This window comes from Anabrus simplex, chromosome 1 (genome assembly GCF_040414725.1).
Source record: "Anabrus simplex isolate iqAnaSimp1 chromosome 1, ASM4041472v1, whole genome shotgun sequence".
Taxonomy (NCBI): Eukaryota; Metazoa; Arthropoda; class Insecta; order Orthoptera; family Tettigoniidae; genus Anabrus; species Anabrus simplex.
In genome coordinates, this window is record NC_090265.1 from 94,663,512 (window position 1) to 94,690,919 (window position 27,408).

Consider the following 27,408-nt stretch of genomic DNA (forward strand, 5'->3'; position numbering starts at 1 on the left):
TGCAGTCGAGGTGAAATGTTGTTAGATTTGGTGGAAAAGGCATGTATTTTTTAGTTTCTGCTAAAGCAAGTTATTTGTTCCAAATGTGAATGCTATTACTAGTGGTTACAATGATTATTTTCTTTTTGTTGTATAGTGCTAGGATTATATTTAGCTTACATAGTGTTTTATGAAATATAAAAGAAAATAATTGAGCATGTTGTAATGTAAGTTAGACAATGAACCAATACGAAACAATATTTAATACAGAATTCATCATCGGGTTCCATAAACCTAAGATAAGAAGGATCATTGTATGATTTGTGAAGAATATAAGAATTCTAAGGGAGAAGAAAAGCAAAAACTTAGACAAATATGAAAGACATCATGCAGAGAAAGAAACAATGAGACAGGAGCAAGAAAATGATATTCTTCAGACCACTGAGGGAAACAGTGGAGTAGTGGCTGTGTTTGATTTTCACGCTGTTACACCTCTTCCAGGTGAAATATCAACCTTTTATAAAAAAATAAAAAAAACCTTCATTTTTAATTTTACTATTTACGAAGCTGTCTCTACAGTTGGAAGATGCTACATGTGGCATGAAGGTCAAGCTGGAAGAGGTGCAAATGAAGTTGGTGGCTGCATAATGGAGTTCCTGAAAGCATACCCAAATCAAAAAGTGATCTTCTACTCAGACAATTGTGTTAGACAAAATAAGAACAAATTTGTGTTATCTGTGTACTTTTACGCTGTTCTAAAGTTATATATTCCGTCTATTCAACATAAGTTTTTGGTGGTAAGGTACACACAAAATGAGGGAGACGCTATGCCCTCTCGTATAGAATATGAGAAGAAAAGAGCTCTGCAGGTCCTATTTACGTTCCCTCTCAGGTTGCTACTATCGCAAGTCTGGCAAAAAGGACTGGGAAACCTTACTTTTTAAGACAAAAGAAACAACTGACTTCAATATTGCAAGTTATTATGCAATGATATCGGCAATACATTTTCCATCAATGATGATGGAGAGAAAGTTTCATGTAATGCTGTCACTGAGATAATGGTGAGGAAGAATTCCCCTGGGGTGTTCTTTTAACAAACTTCCTACCACAAAAAGCAATATACTGTAAACAAGTGCATATTAACAGAAAACATAAGAGGAGCAATCCACATCATAATCCCGAAACTCTCAAACTCAAACCTGTTTTTAGAAATGTTCCAAAGATATCAGCCAGTAAGAACACTTTGTTCTCAAAATCTGATACTGAAGACGCATCACCCATTCTTCCTTACTTTGGAAACGGAAAAGGAATGATGTTCTGACTATTGGAGCAAATGACGCACTCATGCTTATCTTGTGAATTATTTTCCAACATTCATGCCATCTTCTGACTCAAGTGTGCTTTTTCTCAATAACTAGTGATTTTGTCAAATTACAGATGTGTATAAAATGTTCAAATATAGTCATAAACAAGGAGAAAATGAAACTGAAGTGTTGGAATTTATTAATATTGTCTAATAATTTTCACAGAGTAGTCATTGCAAGACAACAATATTTGCATTTTAGCCCATTTTTGTGAGCCTTTATTACAAACTTTATAATTCTAAATAAAAGGATATACACTATGCAATCAACCAAAACATATCCAAAATTCAAAATTTTCTATAGAATTTCACACTGTCGAAAGGCTAATACAAAGTTACCAAAAACTTCAAACCCCTTTTTCCCAATAAAATGATTTTTGCAGATATTGTAGTCATGCACTGGCATGGTGATGTATGGAATAATTGGCCTGCGTATAGATATCATGTGAAACAGTTCCCTCAAGAACAGTATGTTTCTAAGACATTACAATGAATAAACTTTTAATGTCCACCTATTCAATACAGTAATAATGTTGTTTATACATGTAATTACAACATTTTAATTATATACAGTACTAGTTTCTACGCATTTTTGCGTCGTCTTCAGCTGTACAAATAATTTGGAAAACAAGTAAATTATATAAAAAACATAACGCTAAAATTTGTTATAACTGGAATTCACCTAGTAATGAGTTAGGCAGTTTCTGTGCCTTTTTCTTGAGGGGGAGAGGGGGTGTATGGTGAAGTGTATATACTTGTGAATAGAATAGAATATATTTATTTATCACCTACAGGATGTTCCAATTACAGATGATATAATAGAAAATTTAAAAAAATTAAATTAAATAATTAAGTCAAATAAAAAATTAAATAATATACATATATACAAACATGTATAAATCTTCATATGTTTTCTACAGATTATTTACATAATTTACAAAATTATCACGTTCCATCGTTGAGAAGAACTTTCCGAATTGCAGTCAAAGGGTGGTGAAAAATGTCGAGTGACCCTTCCAGCTTATTTATGGTCTTAAGGGCTTGCACGAGCCAAGAATGTTCATGTGCAACCGTCCTACATTTGGGCAGGTGGAATGTTGTGTTCCTGATCAAAGGCTTTGCAGAAGTCTTAGGTGTTCTGCAGTTTTATCATTCTTCAATGTACAGGATTTTATGTCCTACAATCAATCTGTTTTGTTTTTTTTCTTTCTCTGCCAACCTCTGCATTAAAGTTACATAATAAGATTTTCACGTGATGTTTGCTATTTGCTTTACGTCGCACCGACACAGATAGGTCTTATGACGACGATGGGACAGGAAAGGCCTAGGAATGGGAAGGAAGTGGTCGTGGCCTTAATTAAGGTACAGCCCCAGCATTTGCCTAGTGTGAAAATGGGAAACCACGGAAAACCTTCTTCAGGGCTGCCGGCAGTGGGGTTCGAACCCACTATCTCCCGGATGCGAGCTCAACGCTGCGCGCTCCTAACCACACGGCCAACTCGCATGTGATGTTTAGGGATTTTGCTGGTGGTTTCCTCTGGGAGTTTCCAGGAGTTGTCCCCTTTCTGCAGGTTTTCTTATTGTCACTTATTATGGAGCATGGGCATTAATCAAAAAGAACATTTTGTTGCCAACTTTCACAGTGAGTACTGAGATTCTTTTAGATGGGGATTTAAAGTCAAGTTTTCAGTTTCTGATTGTTTTTCTCGTCAAAAAATCTATCCCAAATTTTGGTTGGTCCCCTTTGATTCTTATGGCTGGTTTACATTTGTATATCCTGTGGTTTTCTGAATCAAAATTGTTTTCATCTTGGAAACATGTTTCCTGTTGTGCAATGTGCATCAAATTTATCCAATGTGTCCATGAGTGTTTTGAGTTTCCCGTTTTCAATAGGGTGTTTATGTTGATTGAACCTATAAATTTACTTTTCTTGGGGCAAAGAGATTTTGAAAAGATCTGATCCTTCACTGCTTGATTTTATGGTGGTGTTGATGTTTTTGGTGTTCTGCACCCTCTGTCCGACTCCCTGCCAGATGTGGTAATGGACCATTGACCACCACCTCTGCCCTTCTTCCACCGTTGTTCTCTGAACTCTCTTGACCAGTTGACACTTCTACTCTCCATTGCTTCCTCCACTTTGGTTATCCACCTCTTCCTCGGTTGCCTCCTTCGCTCTTATTTCAGGCAGCTTCCATCCCATCATTACTCTAGGGCAGAGCTGCTCACACTGGGCATTCCGTCCCACGGGTGCCCTGCACTGTAAGTGGGCGGGCTGGCTGGCAATGACAGTGACATTGTGGCTATGTCACAGGTCGTGAAGGTTGGGCGAAGTTCTCCCAGTCACTCTTGATTACTGCTGTGATACCAGAGTTTGAAATGGAGGCAGAAAATAATGAAAGAAAGAGGGCAGAAATCCACGTCATTTTCAATTTACATTGTAAGAAATAAGTTATTTATGTTCATTGCAGTTTATGTATTTTGACCGGATACAATAAAGAGTTAGTTACAGTTTTCACTATTACATTTTAAGAGGTGCTTTAGAAACAGTTCTAATATAACATGGAGTTAAGTTGGATAAGCTGTGGCTTGTGGTTGCTTGGGTTTAAATTATCTGATAAACTCACCAACAATCCAGTTATGCTTACCGGGAATAAAATCAATGAGGTTATTTATTTCAAGGCATGCTGTACATTTATCTGGTACATACAATTATGTTGTTGTACTTTGATCTTGGATAGTAAATATCTATGTCGTCACTCGTGATGAAATTCCCTCTCGCCATTTAGAAGCTAGCTATTATTACCGCACGCCTGTTAAATTAAAAATAGTATTTTCAGAAATTCACTGAACAGAGAAAGTCACACAACACTACAACACTGCAAAATCATTGTTGCATTATGTATTTATATTACTTCTTGCTTAATGAATAACAGGAATTTTAGTTTTAAAAAAAATGAAAATACTGTCATTCGCATCCAAGGAATTGTAAATCATAGCTTGTACACTTAAAACTCTGTACCTTTGTAGATTGTAACACAAAAATGATAACATGTCAGTTTTCTTTGAATGAGTAAATATAAGGAGATAAAACTGACTGGTAAATCAAGCGCAGTATAAATCAAACTGGAATATCTTGAAAAGGTCAGGTTTTTCGTTGCGATTATAGAATTTTATTTTAAATGTATTCCAATCAGCAGTTCACTGAGTAGTGGAGGAGAGCTTTGTAATCACAATCAAACGTCAATGCTTCCTTGCTTTCCTGCAAAGTGTGTTCACTCTCTCGCTTTACTGTGACATATGCTTGTTATGTAATCTGTCCGCATTTACATTAGGCCAGCCCGCCGCACTGGGTTAGCCTCAACGGGCACCCAGCTGAGCACCTCTGCTCTATGGGTTCTCATTATTTCCATTCTACCAAGGTGGCTAAACCACTTCAGTCTACTGGTTCCTATTTTGTTTTGTAGCTTCTTTATCCCCAGCCTTTCCCACCTTTGCTTATTTCTGTGTTCCTTATATGGTCCTCCTTCATCTTCCCAATCATGCTTCTAAGCATCTTCATCTCCACTCCCTGTATCCTGCTTTCTTCTCTGGATGTTTCTGCTCTCTCTCTTCCATATGTTGGAATAGGGACAAAATAGGGCTTATATAACACCTCTTTGCATTATCGTGGGCCTTTACATTCCAAACTAACCTTTATGCTGTAGTAAAATTTTCCTGTTATTTGCACATTGCTACTGATGTCTTATATTTTAATCCCATCTTGTAACACTAGCCTAAGTGCTTAAAGGTGTCAGCTACTCCCAGAGGCTCATGGTTTAACTTTATTGTGTGTCTTCCGGTACTCATCTCCTTGTCACCACTTTGGTTTTACTCCTGTACTTATTTTCATGGCCCAGTCTTCTGCTACTTCACTCCAAGCATCTAACTGAATTTGTATTGAATGTTCACTCTACCCATATCGCAATATCAGCAGCAAATAACAAAGCTCTATTATTCTGGCTCCATCTTCCTTTTGACTTCTTTCTGTACTTTGTCCATTACATTGACAAGCAAGTAAGGGGCAACACACTTCCCTGTCTCAGTCCTGTCTTCACTTCTAACTAATGTGTCCTATTTCTCATCTTAACTCTGCTTTTACATTTCTTGTACATTGCCTGGATCATGTGTACTCTCTCCTCTGAAACTTCTTTATTTGTCAATGCTCTCCACACTTATCTGTGTGCCAGTAGAAGTCATCACTATATTCTGATACTCCAAACTTTTTTCATCAGTTGTCTCATCATGAATACCAACTTCATTGTAGATCTGTCCCTCCAGAAACCATGCGGTTCTTCTTCCAGTTCTTCTTCTACCTTCCTCGAACCCAAAATCTGCTCACATATTTTGGCAACATGGGGAATTAGGGTGACTTCGCTGTAGTTGTCACGTACCGTATCGTTTTGTTACCTTTCTTAAATACTGGTACTATCTGTCCTCTTTCCCATTCCCCAGGTACTTTTTTTCTCTCTCTAAGCTAGTCTGATTACTCTTCTTGTCCAGTAGAGTTCAAGAATGTTGGCAGCTTTGATCATATCACACATTATTCCATCACATCCAGCTGCTCTCTCAGAATTCATTTTCTTGATTACCTCTTCAACTTCTCCCAGGGAGACAGCATTTTTCCCATTTTCTCTTACCTCATAGTCCCTCAAATCATGCGTGTTTTATCACATCCTCTGTGTTTTCCTCCCCTGTCTTCTACTTGACATTCAGAAGCATTTCAAAATAATCTTCCCACCTCTTCTTCATGTCTACTCCCTCAACCAAGAGCTCACCTTTCCTATTTTTTACTGTTACAACCTCTTCTCTCTCTCTTTTTCTCTTTTTGGCCAGCCTGTAAAGTTTCTTTCTATTTGCTCTCTCATCATTCAATTCTCTAGCAATGTTTTCCCAACATTTCTGTTTCTTTTCCCTCAACTTGTTGACACGTCTTTCTTGCTTCCTGGTAACTCTCTCTACTTCTCTCATTTCTTCTGTATCTATATTTTCCATGCTGTCTCCTTTTGTTTCACTCCCTATTTAAATTCCTCGCAGCACCAAGGTCTTTCTTTCTTTCTTTCTTTCTTTCTTTCTTTCTTTCTTTCTTTCTTTCAGTTGGTCAGTCATCACTGATCTGCATTTAAGGTAGTGGTCCAGATGGCAGATTCCCTATCAGTTGTTTACCTAGTCATTCTTAAATAATTTCAAAGAAATTGGAAATTCAACAAATATCTCCCTTGATAAATTATTCCAATCCCTAATTCCTCTTCCTATAAACAAATATTTGCCCCAATTTGTCCTCTTGAATTCCAAATTCATTATTTTGATCTTTCATACTTTTAAAAAAATCACTCAACCTTTATTTGTCTGCTAATGTCTTTCCACACAGTCTTTCCACTGACAGCTCAGAACATACCTCTTAGTTGAGCAGCTTATCTCATTATCAGAGATGCCAAGTATCACGATTCAATCGTAATAATTACGAATTACCCATCGTAATTACGCTTTTACGAATCACACACCTCAAATTACAATTTTTTGTTGATTTTTAAATCTAAGTGTATGAAGTGGTCAAAAAGATACACAAGGAATGCCATTACAGCTTGAATTCTCAGAATATTATTTCCGGATTTCTCAGTAATCATTTATACCCCTTTCCTGTCCCTGGATTAAGAATATTTCGAGTTTTCACGCGCCGAACACTGTGTGTGCTTCCAGTACCGGAAATATAGGCACCTGTGAACTGGTATATCTTGTGGAGTTGTTGTCTTTGTTCGTCACATGATCAGACTTCCATGCAAATATGCAAGTTCTTTTGTCTTTGTTTTGGCAGCAAAGTGATGACAAACTCCGTTTAATTGTGAATATTGTGTGCGTGACTGTTGAAGAAGTATTTATTGCGATTCAGTTGCCAAATTTACATGTATTGCTCTTCTAGGATATATGGTAATCGTGTGTTTCAAAATGCGAAAGGTTTCAAATGATGAAGCGATTTCTTGTTCAGGAAAATACGTGTGATTACCTAACCATGACTAGTGACTCTAGTAATAAACCAAAAATAGTTCAAAAATTTAGGGAGAAATACTCAAAAGAATGGCCTGTTTATGTGTTCCTCAAAATCTAATTCACACGTGTTTTGTAGTGTGTGTAGCTGCGATTTTTCAGATGCGCATGATGAGGAAGAACAAGAGTGAATTCCACGCTAATATGAACTCTGAACTGTTAAGTGCTCTGTTAGTGCAGAGGATCCACATGATATCAAAAGAAAAAGCATGTCGCCAGTGTTCGTTTACCAAACAGGAACTACAAGCTTTCAATGATATGTAAATTAGTAAGATCTCGAGAAAAGAAAATCTATGACCGCCGCCGCCGCCGCCTCCCCCCCCCCCCCCCCCCTCCCCCCGGTACCTTAGCGGCTGCATTACGAATTGCCTTTCTTGAAAGTTGGCATCTCTGCATTATTCCCAAGTCTTTCAAGCTCAGAGTTTACAACATTTTCATAACATTAATCTTTTGTTGGAAATCACCCATAGCAAATCATACTGGTTTCCTTTCAGTTTTTTTCCAGTTCTCAATCAAGTTATCCTGGTGAGGTTCCCATGCACTGGAACCATACTTTAATTGTGGTCTAACCAATGACTTATATGCTCTCACCTTTACTTACTGACTTACTCACTCCATGGTGCTGCAGTCCTCTGAGGACCTTGCCATCTTTGATCACAGATTTCTGGTAGACTCAATCGCCGGAATGAGTGGCTCAGACGGTTGAGGCGCTGGCCTTCTGACCCCAACTTGGCATGTTCGATCCTGGCTGAGTCCGGTGGTATTTGAAAGTGCTCAAATACGTCAGCCTTGTGTCGGTAGATTTACTGGCACATAAAAGTACTCCTGTGGGACGAAATTCCAGCACCTCTGCACCTCCGAAAACCATAGAAGTAATTTTTTATTCCTAGTTGCTTTACGTCGCACCGACACAGGTAGGTCTTACGGCAACGATGGGACAGGAAAGGGCTAGGAGTGGGAGGGAAGCGGCCATGGACTTAATTAAGGTACAGCCCCAGCATTTGCCTGGTGTGAAAATGGGAAACCACGGACAACCATCTTCAGGGCTGCCGACGGTAGGGTTTGAACCTACTATCCCCCGAATACTGGATAAAAGTAATTAGTCGGACGTAAAGCAAATAACATTATTATTATTATTATTATTATTATTATTATTATTATTATTATTATTATTATTATTATTATTATTATTATTTAGTAGACTCAATCTTCTTCACATCTACAACAATAGCTCTTAAGTCTGCCTACACTTCATCCAGCCATCTCGCACAGGGTTGACCCCTCATTCTTCTACTGTCAGAATCTCCCATTAGAGCCTTCTTTCGGTATCTTTCTCCCTCCATCCGTTGCACATGCCCTAACCATCTTATTCTTCCCATTTTGACTGAGGCTACCATATCGGGTTCTTTATAAAAGACTCTTATCTCTTTGTTGGTTATAATCCTCCATTTCTTTCCTTCTTTTACTGGACCAAATATCTTCAACACTTTCCTTTCCCAGACATTCTGTTTCTTCTCCATAGCCTCAGTCAGTACCCATGCCTCATTCCCATACATTAGGACTGGTTTGATCTTTGTTTTATAGAGAATCAGTTTTAATTTCTTGCTTAGATTTTTACTGTCCAGGAAAGAGTACAATGCTCTGAATGCTCTATTGGCAGCCTTAATGCAATTCATTTTATCTGCCTCCACTTTTTTTTCTAATGTTACAACCGAGCCCAGATATATGAATCTGTCTACTGCTTCAACGTTGTACCCTCCATCATTGTTCTTTTAGTTACCATATACTTAGACTTTGGTTCATCGATCTCTAAACCAAAAACTTTGGCAACTGTTTTAAACTTTCTGAATGCTGATTTAAGGGCTTCCATACTTCTGGCAGTAATACCAATATAAATGGTCCATTATTGGACATTATAAATTTTCCAGCTAACTCATTCCTGGTTGCCTGTGCTTTACCCCCGTGTGCTAGGCTGGGCTCATCAGTTGGTACCTAGCACACCTACCAAGACGCTGGCTAGTGCATACCGTGGAGGCCACTGCGTAGGCTAATTGTAGCCACCGGCAGTGCCAATGCATTATGAGAGACTTTGTCTCATTACCAAAAATTGATGCCTTTTTGGCCCTCAGATGATAAAGATGTTGATTCCCATACGGAATCTGAAATATTTGTTCCAATGAGTAAATTTATAATACCAATATAAATGAAAACCTACAACCTGTTTTCCAGTCATTTACCAGGTCAGGGATGTAATGAATGAAACATATATAGGCTGTTATTACAATGAGGTCGCCACTCCCAGGGTGATTTATTAATGAGTGATAAATGCTATGAAATGATAATGGAGAGTACTGCTGGAATGAAAGATGACAGGGAAAACCGGAGTACCCGGAGAAAAACCTGCCCCGCCTCCGCTTTGTCCAGCACAAATCTCACATGGAATCACCGGGATTTGAACCACGGTATCCAGCGGTGAGAGGCCGGCGCGCTGCCATCTGAGCCACGGAGGCTCCATAATACCAGTATAAATGGTCTGTTATTGGACATTATAAATTTTCCAGCTAACTCATTCCTGGTTGCTAGCGTTTCGCCCCCGTGTGCTAGGCTGGGCTCATCAGTTGGTACCTAGCACACCTACCAAGACGCTGGCTAGTGCATACCGTGGAGGCCACTGTGTAGGTTAATTGTAGCCACCGTCAGAGCCAATGCACTATGAGAGACTTTGTCTCATTACCGAAAATTGACTGCTTGGCCATCAATGATATAGATGTTGATTCCCATAGGGAATCTGAAATATTTGTTCCGAATGAGTAAATTTATAAAACCAATATAAATGGTCCGTTATAGGCTACAATTAGTCTACGCAGTGGCCTCCACGGTATGCACTAGCCAGCGTCTTGGTAGGTGTGCTAGGTACCAACTGATGAGCCCAGCCTAGCACATGGGGGCGAAACACTGGCAACCAGGAATTAGTTAGCTGGAAAATTTATAATGTCCAATAACGGACCATTTATATTGGTATTATAAATTTACTCAATCAGAACAAATATTTCAGATTCCCTATGGGAATCAACATCTATATCTTCTGGCAGCAATTATAACATCTTCTGTATAGGCTACTGTATATTTTGCCACCTGGGTTTGTGGTTGTCGTTCTTACTGCTCTCTCCAGTGTTAGGTTAAATAAAACTGGAGATAATGGTTTCCCCTGCCTTAATCCTTCTTCATTGAAAATGACCTCGACAGTCCACCATGCACTTTAACTTGACTTCTGCTGTTCTGCAGGGTCATTTTAGTTCATTTTATTAGCTTCTGTGGGAAATCAAAACTCTGCATTGTCTCCCAGTGTGCTGACCTTTTCATACTACCATAGGCCTGTTTGAAATCTATGAAGAGATGTCTCAGTTGTACATTATATTCATAGGTGTTCTCTAGTGTCATAAGTACCGTGAAGAAATTATCAACAGAAGACCGTCCAGACCTTAAACCAGTCTGATACTCCCATAGAACTGAATCTGCTCTCTTACTTATTTACTCTCCAGTATTTTGTACATAATACTCAGCAGGGTTATGCCTCTGTAGTTTTTGCACTGCAAATGTAGCCCCTTCTAATGCATGGGGGCAGATGGTAGTTAGTATCCAATCGTCTGGCATTTTTTCAGTTTCCCAAACCACTCTAATTATCTCATGTATTCTTGTTACTAATATTTCACCTCCATGTTTTACCATTTCTGCCATTATGTGATCCTTCCCTGGAGCTTTATTATCTTTAAGTTGTTTATTTTTCTTATGTCATCAACTGAAGGTGCCATATTATCTTCTATATCATCTTCTCCTCCTAGATCCTGTTGTCCATCTTCTGCACCAGCTACTTTTTTCATATACTATCTGTCTGCCTGACAGCAAACCTTCAAAATGTGCCCATGATTCTAGGATTTTCTCCATCTCCACAACCATCTCATCTTTTATCATATTCATTTGTAGTTGGTACCCTCTTTTGTTTGCCCCACACTACAGAAGAATTTTCACCCCTGTTTGTTTTCCAAGTTATTCTGAAGTTCATCCACTCTTTTCCTTTCTTCTATTATCTTTTTATTCTTATCAGAGTTTTTGCTACTTTTCTCTTTGCTTTAAACATGTTCACATTGTTTCAAGTAGGTCTTCGTAGCATTCTTTGTTGGGCTAGGTTTCTTTCGTCCAAGGGTTTTAAAACCTCTTCATCAACCATCCACTTCTATTCTACATCTGCCGAGCAAGTGGGTATGCAGTTTGGGTTACGCTACTCTGAACTTGCATTCAGAAGATGGAGGGTTCGAACCCCACTGACGGCAGCCCTGGAGATGGTTTTTCTGTGGTTTCCCATTTTCATTCCAGGCAAATGCTGTGGCTGTACCTTAATTATAGGCATGGTTGTTTCCTTCCCAGTCCTAGCTAGCCCTTTCCTATTCCATCGTCGCCATACGATTGTAATATAGATAAACAAATCAATCTATTCTACGTCCTTTTTTTTTTAAATATCCCTTGAGCTGTTGCAATTATTGTCAGTTTAATTGTATCAACATCCGTACGTGCAGTATTCTCCTCTTGCAGTTTCTCTTGTAACTTTCTACCTGTATTTTCTGGTCTTAGTATGTCTACATTGTAAACCTTGTTCTTCTGAAGTCTAGCATCTTTGGTTTTGACAGCAAGTTTCTCCTGTATTTTTATCCTCAGTCCAAGTCGATATCTGCAGTTTGGTGGCTTATCACAACCCTGATATGCGAAACATGTTTTGTGTCAAATCAGCACATGATATATTTGATTCCTTGTCACTCCAACCAGTGATATCCTGGTCTCCTTACTAATGTCGTTGTGGGGGAAGCAGATACTTTTGTCATTCCTTTACTGAAGGCAAAGTCAATCGGTTTCCATCCATTTTCATTTATTTCTAGGTGTTTGCTATGAAGGCTTGCAACAGGTTGATTTTCTTTCTCTTTGCCTACTTTAGCATTATAATCCCTGAAGACAATTTTATCATATTTTGGTAACCTAACATACACTTGCTCATTTTCATAAAATATTTCTTTACCTTCATCAGTTGTATCCTCAGTGGGTGCATGCACACTGATTAGCAAGATATTAGAAAATTTTCCTCTCAGTCTTAAACGGCATATTCTGAGGTTTACTGTCTCATATTTGATCATGCTAAAACTGATCGACTTCTTCACTATTAAACCAGTTCATGGTTTATTTTCTTTTCCCCCACTGTTGATCAATATATAGTGTTGAATTTCTACCAGCTCCATTTCTTTCCCTTTTATCTACTTTTAGCTACTTTCTCCATTCTGTACTTCAACAGCTCTTCCTTCAATTTTATGCTGGTTCCGGCTCAGAAGATATTTCTCACATTCCATATTCCATGCCTAACACAAATCGTAGTCGATTTCAGTCACATACGTACTACAACCTCTAAATACTCTTATAACCAAATGAAGAGATCTGTAACCTTTATTTACAATCCCATTAATGCAAACACCCCAATGAAAATCTTTCCTTGTATTAACAACCTAGGTTTGTATAGCTGTGAGCATACATTCGAGGGATTGTGGGTTTGAATCCCACCACCAGCAGCCCTGAAGATGGCTTTCCATCTGGGGCTGTACCTTTAAGACCACAGCCACTTACTTCCCAATCCTAGCCCTTCTCCATCCTTGCATTGCTGAAAACATTCACTGTGTTAGTGCGATCTTAAACCACCACCAATAAAAAATAAACACCACCACCTAGGTACTTACAGTGATTCCCCTGAGGTACTTTCACCCCATCAACACATTAATTAAAACTGAGAGGACTTTTCCTCTTGGTGAAACTCACAATCTGACTTTTCACCCTGTTTACCATCATACCATTATCTGCTGTCCATCTCACAACATTGAGGTCTTTTTACAGTCACTCACAATCCTTTAACTTACTCTATAATTTACTCTATACAGTATAATATTATCTGCAAAAACGTTATGTCTGATTCCAGTTCTTTACTTGATATAAATATAAGTAAAGATTAATGCTGCTGCTTTGAGGAGCTTACCCCTTAATCTTTACAGGATCAGATGATGCTTCACTTACTCTAATTTGCTTGAATTTTATATTCTAGAAATTTAGCCACTCATTCAGTCACTTTTTGTTTAGTCCAATTGCCCTCACTTTTATCATAGTCTCCCATGATCTACCCTATCAAAAGCCCTGGATAGGTAAATAACAATACAATCCATTTAACCTGAATCTAAAATATGCTATATCTTGCTGGAATCCTACAGGTTGAGCCTCATTGGAGTACTTTTTCCAAAACCCAAATTGTCTTCTATCAAACAAGTTAATAATTTAGCAAATGTGTCTTAATATAATTAGAAAGAATGCTTTCACAGAGCTACAAGCAATACGTCAAGCTGACTGGCCTGTAATTATCTGCTTTATATTTATCAATCTTCCCGTTGTTTACAGGGACTACTATAGCAACTCTCCATTCATTTGGTATAGCTCTATTATGCAAATAGTAATCAAATACACCCTTCAGATATGGTACTGTTTCCCAGACGATGCCTTTAGTATATCCCCAGAAATCTTATCAATTCAGCTAATTTCCTAGTTTTCAACTTTTGTATCGTATTGTAAATATCTTTGTTATCATAGGTAAATTTCAATATTTTTTAAAGTATTAGTCACATCCTCCACCTGGAAATTATCCTTATATCCAGCAGTCTTTACATACTGTTGACGGAATATTTCTGCCTTCTGTAGATACTCAAATACACCTTTCCCTTGTTCATTAATGATTCCTGGGATGTCCTTCTTGGAACCTGTTTCTGCCTTAAAATACCTGTAAATACCTTCCATTTGTCACTAAAATTCATATGACAGCCAGTATATGTTTGTCATCATGTTATCCTTAGCCAACTTCTTCATTAATTTAATTTTCCTAGTAAGTTCTGTCAGTTTCTCCATACTTGCTCAACCATTCCTAACTATACTTCTTTCCAATCTACACCTCCTTCTTCATCTCTTTATTTCTCTATTAAAATATAGTGGATCTTTATCACTCCTTATCACCTTTAAAGGTACATACTGAACCCTTGGATGTCCATCGTCAATTGATTTTCTTCTGCAGCATGTAGTTGTAGATTCTTATGGTCTCGGGGGTTTACAGGCTCTTCTGTCACTTGATGACATAGATCAACGTATTATGAAATGAAATCTATATTACGTGAAATAAATTCCAAGAAGTGGGCTAAGATGGAGAGAGAAACAAGTGTAGATTAAGAAAGATGTGAAGCATCAACAAACAAAAGAAACATTTACAGCACAGATGACACAAAAGTAACATGAAATGTGAACTAAATCTGGGACTTCCTTATAATAAATCTCCATGTCATTTCTTAAATTATTTAAACGTGAATTGCCATTGCTAGAAAAGAAAATAAAGGGGAAGAAAAACCTGAAAATTATTATATCGGATTTCAAGTAACACGGTCGGTCGATTCACTTGACCCGTGAAATTTGGTTTCTGTGACCAGACTCTGAGTTTTTATTTAACCAAGGTTAGCCACCGATTATAAACCACGTAGGATACCAACAACCATCGAATGGACCCTTAATCGAATCGTAGCAGCCTCTAGTTGTACTTGCATTGATCAATACTCAATTGAAAAAATTGATTTAATAAGTTAACTTGCTCATCTACAAGGCATGCTGCTCCAGAGTTCAATAGCAATAATTATTGTTAAACTCGATAAAATAAAATTATCGCATGATGACATGAAAAATATTTTATGTTAACACTGTTTAAAATAGGCATTTGATTGAAATGTTCCACTAAACCACAAATTAATTAATGAAATCTACAATTGACATTTAAGTTAATAAACAACTAACTTTCAGGTTTTGCCATGCAGAGTGGCTCAGATGGTTGAGGCGCTGGCCTTCTGACCCTAACTTTGCAGGTTCAGTTCTGGCTCAGTCTGGTAGTATTTGAAGGTGCTCAAATACGTTAGCCTCGTGTTGGTAGATTTACTGGCACATAAAAGAACTCCTGCGGGACTAAATTCTGGCACGTTGGCATAGTTCGTGGGATGTAGAAACCAGTAACATTTTTATGGATCTGTAATTCCCACGTGTCCATTCCATAGTCTCATTAAAATCCCCAATCACCCTTCAGTCAATATCCCTCCTACACAGTGTCCCACTGATAATAATCTCTGTCCCCTTAAACATCTCCTGTGATGCATTAACCAGATCCCACACATTCCCAGCTATGTTGGTACCTATTCCTCTTTGCCTTACATTGTTGGTACCAACATGAAAATTACCACCTTTATTATCCTCCTCCTTCTCTTCTGCTTTATTCCTTTACCTAATTCCTGGATAACTCACTACAATGGTTCCCTTTTCTGCACACTCTTTCCCCACATGAACAGAAAAGGAGAGATACCACACTGTCAAATTCAATTTTCTTTTTTTTTGGCATCAACTGAGTAACTTCACAGTTGTCATCACCTGAGCTCTGCTGTATCAGGGAAGTAATGGTTATCAATGCTGTCATCTGAGTTTAACCCCTCAGCGTCGCAGCCATTTAAAGAGCTTCCTATCCCGTGGTCGGATGAGATTTCAACTACGCGCGACTGAAATATATTGATTCATTTCAAGCGTTGCTACAAGTATAAGAGTAGCCCGATATTCACGAAATTTGGAATTCCTTATGATAGAACTATATACATGCAGATAATCACATAATTGTTTCACATTTCCTTAGTAATTTAGTTTCATGTGATAGAGTTCGAAGCACTCTTGGAGATAGAGACCCAAGTCACACTCCTGGCAACAGTACACCGACGTCTTGTTTTCGCCGTGTTTTTAACAATAATACCAATATAAATGGTCCGTTATTGGACATTATAAATTTTCCAGCTAGCTCATTCTTGGTTGCCAGCGTTTCGCCCTCGTGTGCTAGGGTGGGCTCATCAGTTGGTACCTAGCTACACCTACCAATACGCTGGCTAGTGCATACCGTGGAGGCCACTGCGTAGGCTAACTGGAGCCACCGGCAGTGCCAATGCACTAAGAGACTTTGTCTCATCACTAAAAATTGATGCCTGCTTGGCCATCAGATGATATAGATGTTGATTCCCATAGGGAATCTGAAATATTTGTCCTGAATGAGCAAATTTATAATACCAATATAAATGGTCCGTTATTGGACATTATAAATTTTCCAGCTAGCTCATTCTTGGTTGCCAGCGTTTTGCCCTCGTGTGCTAGGGTGGGCTCATCGGTTGGTACCTAGCACACCTACCAATACGCTGGCTAGTGCATACCGTGGAGGCCACTGCGTAGGCTAACTGGAGCCACCGGCAGTGCCAATGCACTAAGAGACTTTGTCTCATCACTAAAAATTGATGCCTGCTTGGCCATCAGATGATATAGATGTTGATTCCCATAGGGAATCTGAAATATTTGTCCTGAATGAGCAAATTTATAATACCAATATAAATGGTCCGTTGTTGGACATTATAAATTTTCCAGCTAGCTCATTCTTGGTTTGGATTTCTCACTCTTGGGTGCTAATTTTCTGATAAAACGTCTTTCCTACAACCTTGGAACTGTATTATATGATGCGCGCCGGCTTGAATATTTCGTTCCCCGCCCGAGCGAGCGTAGTTTGTAAACAACCCTTCCATCAGCTGAACCCGATAAGATAACTGCTTAATGTTTGTCCCTGTGACTTGTCTGAATATTATTAGAGAATTCAGGAATCAGAATTCACTGCTGAAAACTTCCCTTTGACCTGTATAATTATCCATAGCCTCCCACACAAAATTTCCAAGTACTGGTTCCTCCTCATCGTAACTCTCATCATTTACCACTGCATCCGCTACAGCCACATCATCTATTTCATTATCACTGCTGCTAATACTGTCGCTACTACTTCCGACTAAACTTTCATCTGAATTATACAATATTTCGAGTACGTTACTGTCAGTCAAACCACGGCTGGAGCTAGCCATTGAGCGTGGCGCGTCACACGGACTCATGAAGCTGCAGCGAGACCGAAAGCAACAGGATGAAACTGAATGAGGGCAATAATATTTATGACGTAAAAAACAACTCGATACATATTTCAGATAAAAGGTCGAGACATCGTCTTTCAAACGAGATATATACCAAGGACAACTGGTTCTCGTATCGTATGACAGAAAGCAGCACTAACTCATGCCTACACAGTGCGCTCGTGGAGAGTTACGAAAATATTACAAGCTGAGAAATAAAGACAGATATAATGATAAACTGCACTCTTAATGTAAAATTATAGCAAAGAACATCACGCGAAAAGACAAACTTCTCATAATATCATTTCTTTATTTTATTCTGTGGGAGAGAATGAAGCAAACAGGCTTTAAAGAAAAGCAGAGATTAGTGCTCAGACTTACTTGACAAATACTTATCCTTGCAAAAACAATTTCATTTTAACAATTTTCAATTCTTATTTACAACACTGATAAACCCAAAAATGTCTTCTTGGAAACAAAACAATTTGCATATCCATAACTCGAAAACTCTTCGCGCTATAGCCGTAAATGCGAAACCATGTATTGGTCTACGTATAGAGGTCGGCGCTGAGGGGTTAATACATGCTTCAGTTCTTCTGGCAGAGTTAAATCTGAGACAGAAAGAAGCAGTATTAAGTATATGAACCTAACTTCTTGAATGGTTCACTTTAGTCCTTCTTAGTGTAAACTAAAAATCACAAGTAGTATTACATACTGTTTAACTGAAGTTAAGCATATATCATTATTTTCATATGAATTCGTAGTACAAGAATATGCATGTGTATGAGCACAGCAACATTTTTTAACTAGGCATAGGAGTATTTCATGTATTCATATCAGTTTAGGTTGCACAGTTGACCTTCTGAACTCTAAGTTTAAAACACATACCTTTTGTAAAACTAAGATAAATGAACTGATAATCACTTACTGGAGCCTTTTTCACAGCTCTGTTTGCACACCATCATGACCATTCTCTGTCCTCTTGAAGGGTATATTATTGTAATATCATTAACCACGGACCATTTTACCCACTCACAAGATGCAAATTAACCACAAACAGCAATCTGTTGGAGAATGAACTTTCTCACTTTTTTTTCTTTTTTTTCCGACTGTTGCTGCAAGTACAGAATCATACAATGGAGAACCACTTTGTTGATAGCAATAGAGTATTGTGCAGAGTGCAGTAAGTAACCCCAAGAGTAATGAAAAAATTGTGCAGAGGGAGACAAATCTGTAAAATATGTCTTACCCTCTTTATACTCAAAAAGAAAATATTGTGAGAGTGTATAGAGAGAGAGTGAGTTAAGTCATAGCTCTCTTCTCTCACCCAACACTATACAATGTCTGATTTACCATTCTCGTGCGTGGAGATTATTTTTTCTTGCAGGTGGAAGACATAATTATGTTTATACAGTTTGTTGACATCTCTCTTTATCCACCCACTTGAGAATTGACTTTTACCATTGATGTAAATAGGAGTTTCAAGGAGAACCCACCTAAGTTCAAATTATTCACATTTTTGACTGAGCCAGTTTTAAATTTGCCAAATTTTACTGTATAAATACACTTTACTACTTCAAAGAGGCCATAATAAGAACCTTGTTTTTCTGGACTATATGGGATTGGTGGTGATCTGGGTTAACTCTTTCCGGTCTAACTGCGAGCTATAGCGGCCAAAATTACGTTCACACTGCTCTGAGAGTTAAAAATCGAGAACGAGCTATGCACACATTCTGCCGACTGCATCGTGTTTCTTCATGTGTTACTTACGAGACTATTTCAACAGATGGCAGTATTGTCTTAGTCAGAGAATTTGATATAATTGACGAGTGTGCATTAGTAGGTGTTGTCACTCAATGTGCTCTAAAACCTGGCGTTTTGCGGCAAGCAAGTGCTTGATAGAAGTTATATTTTTGATATTTTATGTAATCGTAATCCCTCACAACTAAAAATACTTTATTAATATGTAGATATTCTTACGTATTCGCACAGTTACGAAACGTGCAGGAACATACGGTAAATTGTAAAATGAATTCCAATCATAATGAAATGCAAGATGTTGTTCCAAATTCCTATTTGGAGGTCAATATTTCCATTTGTGAATAAAATTGCAATTACGTGCCATCAATATCATCTTCGCTAACATCACCTTCCGAGCCAGTATCGTCACATAAAAATATATAAATAAAATTTTATAAGAGCTCCTATTTTCGTTGTTCTTATTACTGTTATTATTATTGAACAGTTATTATTTTATATCATTTTCATTATTGTTGTTGTTTTGTAATTGCAATGCACATTTTACATGATCAGTCTAGGAAAAATATAACATTATTTCAGAAAACTGTACTTAATAATCCGTCAGACTTTTTTTTCATTCGCAAAATATGGTATAATATACAAACAATTTTAAAATCTCAAGTGATAGCTGACCTGAAACAAACAACATTTTTCTAAACTAGATGCTCAAACAAGCACAAAGGAAAAAGAATCATGCAAATACCTCCTACAGGTACAGAGATATAATCTTTTTCAAATCCTTAGAAATTCCCAGTCCAGAACGTTTGTTAGGGATATTCAGCCCCAGACCAGAATGGGTTAATAAAAATCAGGATAATCTGGAAATAAATGAATAAATAGCATAATATAGACAAAACTTTTATTTTGACACAAACAGGAAATAAAACAACACTTTTTAGGCACTTAAACTCGGTATTAACTTTTATTTACTGAAATAGTGTGCATGTTTCTTTTGTTTCAAATTAGTGTGGTGTTTGAGTGCAACATGATCAGATAGGTGTTTCACCACCATCATTTCAGTTAGAGTTCTTTCCATCTGACATTCTAAACAAACCATACTTTTTCCAGGTGTGTTCTTTCCTCCACACGAGTTATTACTTTTCTTGCTGGAATACTACTTTCGTTTTCCAATTCACAATGACTGTCGTCGTTACCTGTAGAACAGCTGGCAATAATTTCTTCGTCTGGCATCATGACATAGCGAGCACCAATATTATTTTGCAACCAGGCATTTGCATCTCTATCGTTTACATTCGAGCAACTAGAAATGTTTGTAAGTTTCAGGGAACTTGGAGAGGTCGACAACTTCACAATCATAATTGATAATCTTAACCATAATCTTCATCAGCATAATTACATACACAGCATGTTCATGCATATCATTCAGCATATCGTCGTTGCCGGGACAAAACCTCCTATGTGACAATATTTTAGGAGATATACTGACCCGCAGCACATATATTATGAAGAGCGAGAATGCCTTGACAATATTCACACAATATTGCACCTTAGAGGACAGAAGCTTACTGGCCAAAGTTCTAAGTTAAAATATTTCACATAGGAGGTTTTGTCCCGGCAACGACGATATCCTCATGTTGGAAAAAGAAAAAAATAAACTGGTCCAGATATACCAGAAATCCAGATTAAATGGAAACGAGACTCTTGTGTACATATATATATATCTATACTAGCTGATGTACCCGTGCTTCGCTACAGAATTCTACATTGTATACAGAATTCGAGGTTAGGTGGTGTACATGTCGTGAGCAAGACCGTATTAAATTGCATAGGTCTTAACGTTACCCTAGAAACGCGACAGGGAAATCGCCAAACATCTTTTCTCATATGAAGACTGGGTTAGGGAAATTTTCATTGTAATGGTAGGCCCGCTTGCCTACCGTCAGTCACAATCAGGTTGGAGTTTTCATTATAATGGCAGATACTCACTCTCCACCTGCCTGTTTACATCCTCAGAAAGACTGTCTTAGTGCTTTTCCCAACTGAAATCAACATAGGTCATTACAGGAATGACGCGAGTAAAAGCAATGGTTTCATATGAAATACTCAATCAAATGAAAAACCACACATTTTCTCACTTTTAACAAACAGAACTACGCTGCTGATCTAACAGTCCAAAGTTGCAGAGCTGTAATGACCAGAATGCAGACAGCCGTGATTCGTGAACACTCCGTCTCTTTTCGGCGGGTGGGGGAGTGGGTGTTGTTGGGTCGAATAGTGGAGAGTCCCAGGGCAAAACCTATGCCCTTTTACTAATCGGTTTCGTGGGAGTACCCGATGAGTCGAAAAATCTTAATTCACTACACTGGCGACGGAAAAATCTATCTGACTTAGAGGCAAATTTTCCTCCAAGCCAGAGGAGAAACCCCCTATTCACGGCTAATTTGGAATAAAATGAATGTATAAATTAATAAAAGTAAAGAGGAAGAAGCTCTTCTTAAGGAACGGTTCTTTTTAGGGTTGAATATTGAGTTATTTAGTGAATTGTGGTGCTATAATTTGGAATATGCCTAAATTGTAATTCTTGACCAGGTCATACTACTACTACTACTACTACTACTACTACTAAGTGAGCCTCTGCCTTAACAGTACACACTGCTCGTTCAAAACAGGGCGCCAGAATAGGGATCGAATAGCTGTAATACTATGATGAACCAGTGTGTTACATAGCAGCAGTATCAGAAAATGTATGAACCAGAGGAATGGCATGTTAAAGAAGAAAGTTTTCTAACTCCCCAGCTATTTCCTGCCAGTATTAAGTCAGGCTGTTATACTCAGTACGCAGCAGTAATCCCATCTATCAGAGTTGAGTGGCAGCATAAGAGACAAAGAACATCACAACAAACAATGGTCAGTGTAATGTTATTGTTGATCAATGTAATAATAGTAATAATTTCGTGTGGCTATTTCTAGCCGAGTGCAGCCCTTGTAAGGCAGACCCTCCGATGAGGGTGGGCGGCATCTGCCATGTGTAGGTAACTGCGTGTTATTGTGGTGGAGGATAGTGTTGTGTGTGGTGTGCTAGTTGCAGGGATGTTGGGGACAGCACAAACACCCAGTCCCCGAGCCACTGGAATTAAAACCAATGAAGGATAAAATTCCTGACCCTGCCTGGAATCAAACCCGGGACCGTCTGAACCGAAGGCCAGTACGCTGACCATTAGCCAACGAGTCGGACGTTGATCAATGTTATGCACTTTCGATATTGTAGGGCTTCACTTTTAGTTTACTTCTGACTCTGAAATACTACTGTTATCATAGTCTGTACGGTAAAATGAATAAAACATAAATTATCGCAAATTGTATCTTCTATAACTTTTGTTATGTAATACTTTTCGATAGGACCAATAACATAGGTATTTAAAAATAAATTTTAGGCGCCTTCCCGTTCCCCTCCAGGGTGAATAAAATTGTTTATAACTTAGACTGTAATTTCTTGTTCCCCGACTCTATATGCCGATTTTCATTAAATTCTGTTAATCCATTTTCTCTTGGCTCGGGCGTTGCTATGGACTTAGCAACAAAAACACAAATTCATGAATATCTGTCGTATCATGGCCGGTACGGTAACAATTTATGATTAATGATCGGAAATTTATTTCTATGTAACTTTAGTTATGGAGTATTTATCGATAGGACCAATAATAATATAAATATTTGAGAATAAAATTTTAGGCCTTCCCCTAAACTACCATTTCACTCAGCGGGAATTAAATGATTTATAGCTTAGATTGTAGTGGCTCATCCCCAGACTTCACATACCGATTTTCATTAAATTATCTTCAGCCATTTTCTCGTGATGCTTGTACATACATACATACATACATACATACATACATACATACAGACAGAAATTACGGAAAAGTAAAAAGTGCATTTCCTTGTTATTGTGGACATGACCGATACAGAAATACCATTCTTTTCAAATTCTGAGCAATGTGCAGACAAACTCTTATTTTATATATATATATAATTCACTCCATTCTCATCATATGATTTACAGTTACCTTTTCCTGTAGCGCATATGCTGGGGAAAGAGTCTTGATGCCTGGAAGGATAGGAGTGTAGTGGGTCCTTGATGGTATACAAACCTCTAATCTGATTCAGTTACTCAATTAATTGCTGGATGGTAGTAGTAATGCTGATCTTTTGAGCCCAAGTTAATGGGTTTGACCCTGGCTTAGTCCAGTGGTACAACAGCCCTGTGTTGGTAGATTTACCAGCACATGAACTCCCTGTAGGACAAACTCCTGGTATCTTGCCATTTCCAAAAACCACAGAAGTTGTTAGAGTGACATTAAAATATTACTTTAGTCATATAAGCAATTTGTGGAGATATATATATATAAATCAAATAGTTAAGTATTAGAGACAAGAGTAGAAAGTTTTGGCAACATGCTAATGTTGGTTTATTGTAACAAATTAACTTATAACTGTTGTAAATTGACCTAGGATTTTAATATTAAAATGTTATTCAGGGTAACAATTTTGAGTTAATCAGTCTTTTTCTGTTTTTCTTCTATAATAACAGTTCTATTTGTTTTCGTAGGTGTTTTCTCTGTGCGGTTGGTACCATCGGAAGCATCAACACGATGTGGCCTGGAACCAGGGAACTACACATTGGTGATTGCATCTGCTGCCATTCAGTTGAGAGACTGCCAAGAACATCATGTTTTATTCATGTGGCCATATCGATATATCCGTCGCTATGGCTATCGTGATGGAAAATTTACATTTGAGGCTGGGCGTAAGTGTGACACTGGTGAAGGTACATTTCATCTTGAACATTCAAATGAGCAAGAAATATTCCGTTGCATATCTTCCAAGATGAAGAGTATGAGGAAGTTACTTAGTGGAGAATCTAGTTCTACTCCTGGAATTGTCTGTGGTGACAATCAGTTCCATGCTGCTCTCAGCATGGAAGCAGGTTCTCGTAGTCCATTACCACCTTCACCCACCAGTGCTACTACACCTCTTATTGATGTAGATTTCAATGCCATGTCCCAGTCATCTACAAAACCTCTTATTTCACCAATAGTTGAAACAAAATCTCTTCTAATCAATAATATTTCATCCACAAAGCCTGTACCTAAACCTCGTAAACCGCCAAGGAAAGCTATTCTCTGTACTGCTAATGTGGATAAATTAGGTGAGTTATCTGCAGATTCAATTGGATTTGGACGGTACAAACAAACATCAAGCAGTGACATATTGGCATCAACACTATCTATCATGAGTTCATCTACTGCTTCCACTCTTTGTTCCATGGCCACACCATCTGTTAGTGCTACACCTGAAAATATTGTTCCTTATCCTAATAACTCGGCAATATCTAATGTTACCAATTCTGCTCCTTATGATAAAGTTGTAGTAAGAAAGGATGCATGGCGAACACTTGGTGTGGATGATATTAACCACACTGAAAATGTTATCATGAATAGTGATGGAGAAGAAGAACAACCTGCTACTGTTCTACCAGTATCACAGCAGCAAGACAGTAATGATGTTAGCAAGAAATCGCAGTGCTCTAAAATACTACCAACTCAACTAGCAAGTAAACCAGAATCTCTAGGAAATTATGATACCTTGCAACATTTTGGTTCCTCATCAAAAATTAATGCCAACCCTGGTTATAGGCATATACCGACCAATAGCGGTTCTTCTACACTTTCTCCAGGTATAGATGTGAGCATCAGTAAGGAACAATATCCTGCTTGGAATGAGTATGATATGATTACAGAAAATATCCAGAGTTGTAGATTAGCAGATGATTCTCATTATGGTTATGGAATGATTCGCAAGAAGTCGGGACCAATAGAAAATGAAGGTGGCCCAAAACATAAAGTGTACAATGAACTTGAATATGCTGTGATTCAGAAACCAAAAAAAGTCTAGTCAGCTTTCATGATGTAATCTGTGATATTGAATTTTTAAAAGCAGTATGAGCATAACTATATGTTCACCTTCTGTTGTGTTGGAAAAAATGCAAAAAGCATGACTGATGTATATTTGTTACTATGGCAATCCTTGTTCAATTTTGATGGAGGAGCCTTAAACTAATTTACTTACATGTTCACGAGAAGAAATGAGGCACTGTATTAGGCTTTTTACATTATTTTACTGTGTGTACGGTACCGTACTTCATTTTGTTGATGCTAGTTGAATGCAATCTATTCATGTTACATTAGGTGTCGCTTTACTTAAATGTTTTCCTTAAACCCGTGAAGTATTGTGACCCTTTTGTGATGATTATTATAGAATTTTTAATTATTGTTGTACCATAGAGTTTTTAATCTTTAATATAGTGTCTACCATTCTGTTTAAAAAATTGACACTTCTCAACTATTTTTCATCTATTTGTATTTTAGAATGTATGAATAGCTACAGAGAAGGTCAGGAGTCCTTTTATATGAAATATAAAATATAATCATGGTATATTTATTTTCCATTTTACTTCTCTGCCAGTTCTAAAGCCTCTGATTTTTCCTCAGTCAGGGCTATTCTTTTCTACAGACGTGATACTTACAGATGGGAGTTACATATCATAACATGATACTGTATCCTAATCCATAACAGTAAGCTGTTCCAGAAATATTATGTTCCTCCGTAGGCTCTAATACTAAAGTAACTGTCTCAGTGAAACCAAGGGAAGGGTAGGGAGTTTCTAATTGGCTAACGGGTATTAGGGAGCATAGCAGCTCGTTTTAAGCGTGCACTCCTGCGCAGGTGCAAGCGATACTTTTGTAACAGTTTGGTGGTGATACTGATATTCCTATCCTGTTACTTGCTGGTCAGTTACAGATATTCTTAAGTTATTCGAAGTGCTTTGTATTAGGCGTATTGGTGGTAATACATACAATAGCTTTGTTCCTCGGAACAGTTAAGCGTTGTCTTCCCACCTTGCATCTCACGTTTCACTCAGTGTTCTGGACAATGAGTTAGTGGATGTAATATTAAATCCGATACGATTTATGTGGACAAAGACTCAGTTTACAGGAAAGCGGTTTAGAAATGCGTTGAAATAAGTACCCAATAATAATATATTTTTAAAATAAAAAATTCTACCGGTTCATATAGTTCCGATAATGTACACGGTACTCAAATATTAGGTCCTGAAAAGCTATCGCAAGTCCCATTATGTGAATCTCTGCGTCCTGAAATTCCGTCATCGACTGCAACCTGAGAGGCAGTGCAGCAAAAGCTGCTATCATTATTTTTACCAGAACAGAAGAGGAGTGATATATATATAAAGAAAACGACGCTGGGCAAGTCACTTACACTATTGTTTACCAAATATCCACAACCTTCTGTATATGACGAAAGACAATTTTGGAGCCTTTAACCTTCTGTATATGACGAAAGACGATTTTGGAGTCTTTTGTTCTGAATTTACAGACTGAGTTGGCTACACGGTTTGTGTTGCGTAGCTGTTAGCTCATATTCAGGAGATGGTGGATTCGAACCCCACTGCCAGTCCTTAAGATGGTTTTCGGTGATTTCCCATTTCCACATCAAGCAAATGCTGGAACTGTTCCTCAGATAAGGCCACGGTTGCTTCCCTCCTAGTCCTGTCCTGTCCCATCGTCACCGTAAGATCAGTCTGTGTCGGTGCAATGGAAAAAAACACAAATAGCAAAAAAGTACTGGATTAAACTCTAAACAAATAACAAAAAAGAAAGTCTGGTCCTAATGTATGTTTAACTACAGATCCTTGGACATCTACGAATGCACATAGCAGCCATGGCGCTTTTTATACATGAAGGTTTTAAGGTATTGTTTCTCGGAATGTAAATGGGCCATTGCAAACATTTTTCTAGGAATAGTTAAGAATGTGAGTGACGAGCTGGTGAAAGGGACAGTAGGAGAGAAGGAAACGAGATGAAGATATAGTATTTCTGTTTATAAGTAGGCCTTCTTACTAGGTTGCGTTATGGGCTACAAGAGACAACAGGTATAAGGAATGTTCCTTCCAAAAGTTGACTTGCAACTTGTATTATGTTACTTTTATATCCTAATACTCCAGCCTAATACTACAGTGTAACAGATACACAGGAACGTGATACTTGAAAGTAACTATTTGTCCCATCC

At 38.0% G+C, this 27,408-nt stretch overlaps 1 protein-coding gene across 1 annotated transcript in view; it reads left to right on the forward strand.

Annotated features, from left to right (window-relative positions):
- Window positions 1-25,761, forward strand: part of Dok (docking protein homolog) — a 61,372-nt gene extending 35,611 nt beyond the window's left edge. The window contains exon 4 of the mRNA XM_067138856.2: window positions 23,870-25,761. Within this exon, the coding sequence (XP_066994957.2) occupies window positions 23,870-25,215 (1,346 nt within the window). The 3' untranslated portion in view covers window positions 25,216-25,761. The remainder of the gene's footprint in view (window positions 1-23,869) is intronic.
- The last annotated feature ends 1,647 nt before the right edge of the window (window positions 25,762-27,408 follow it).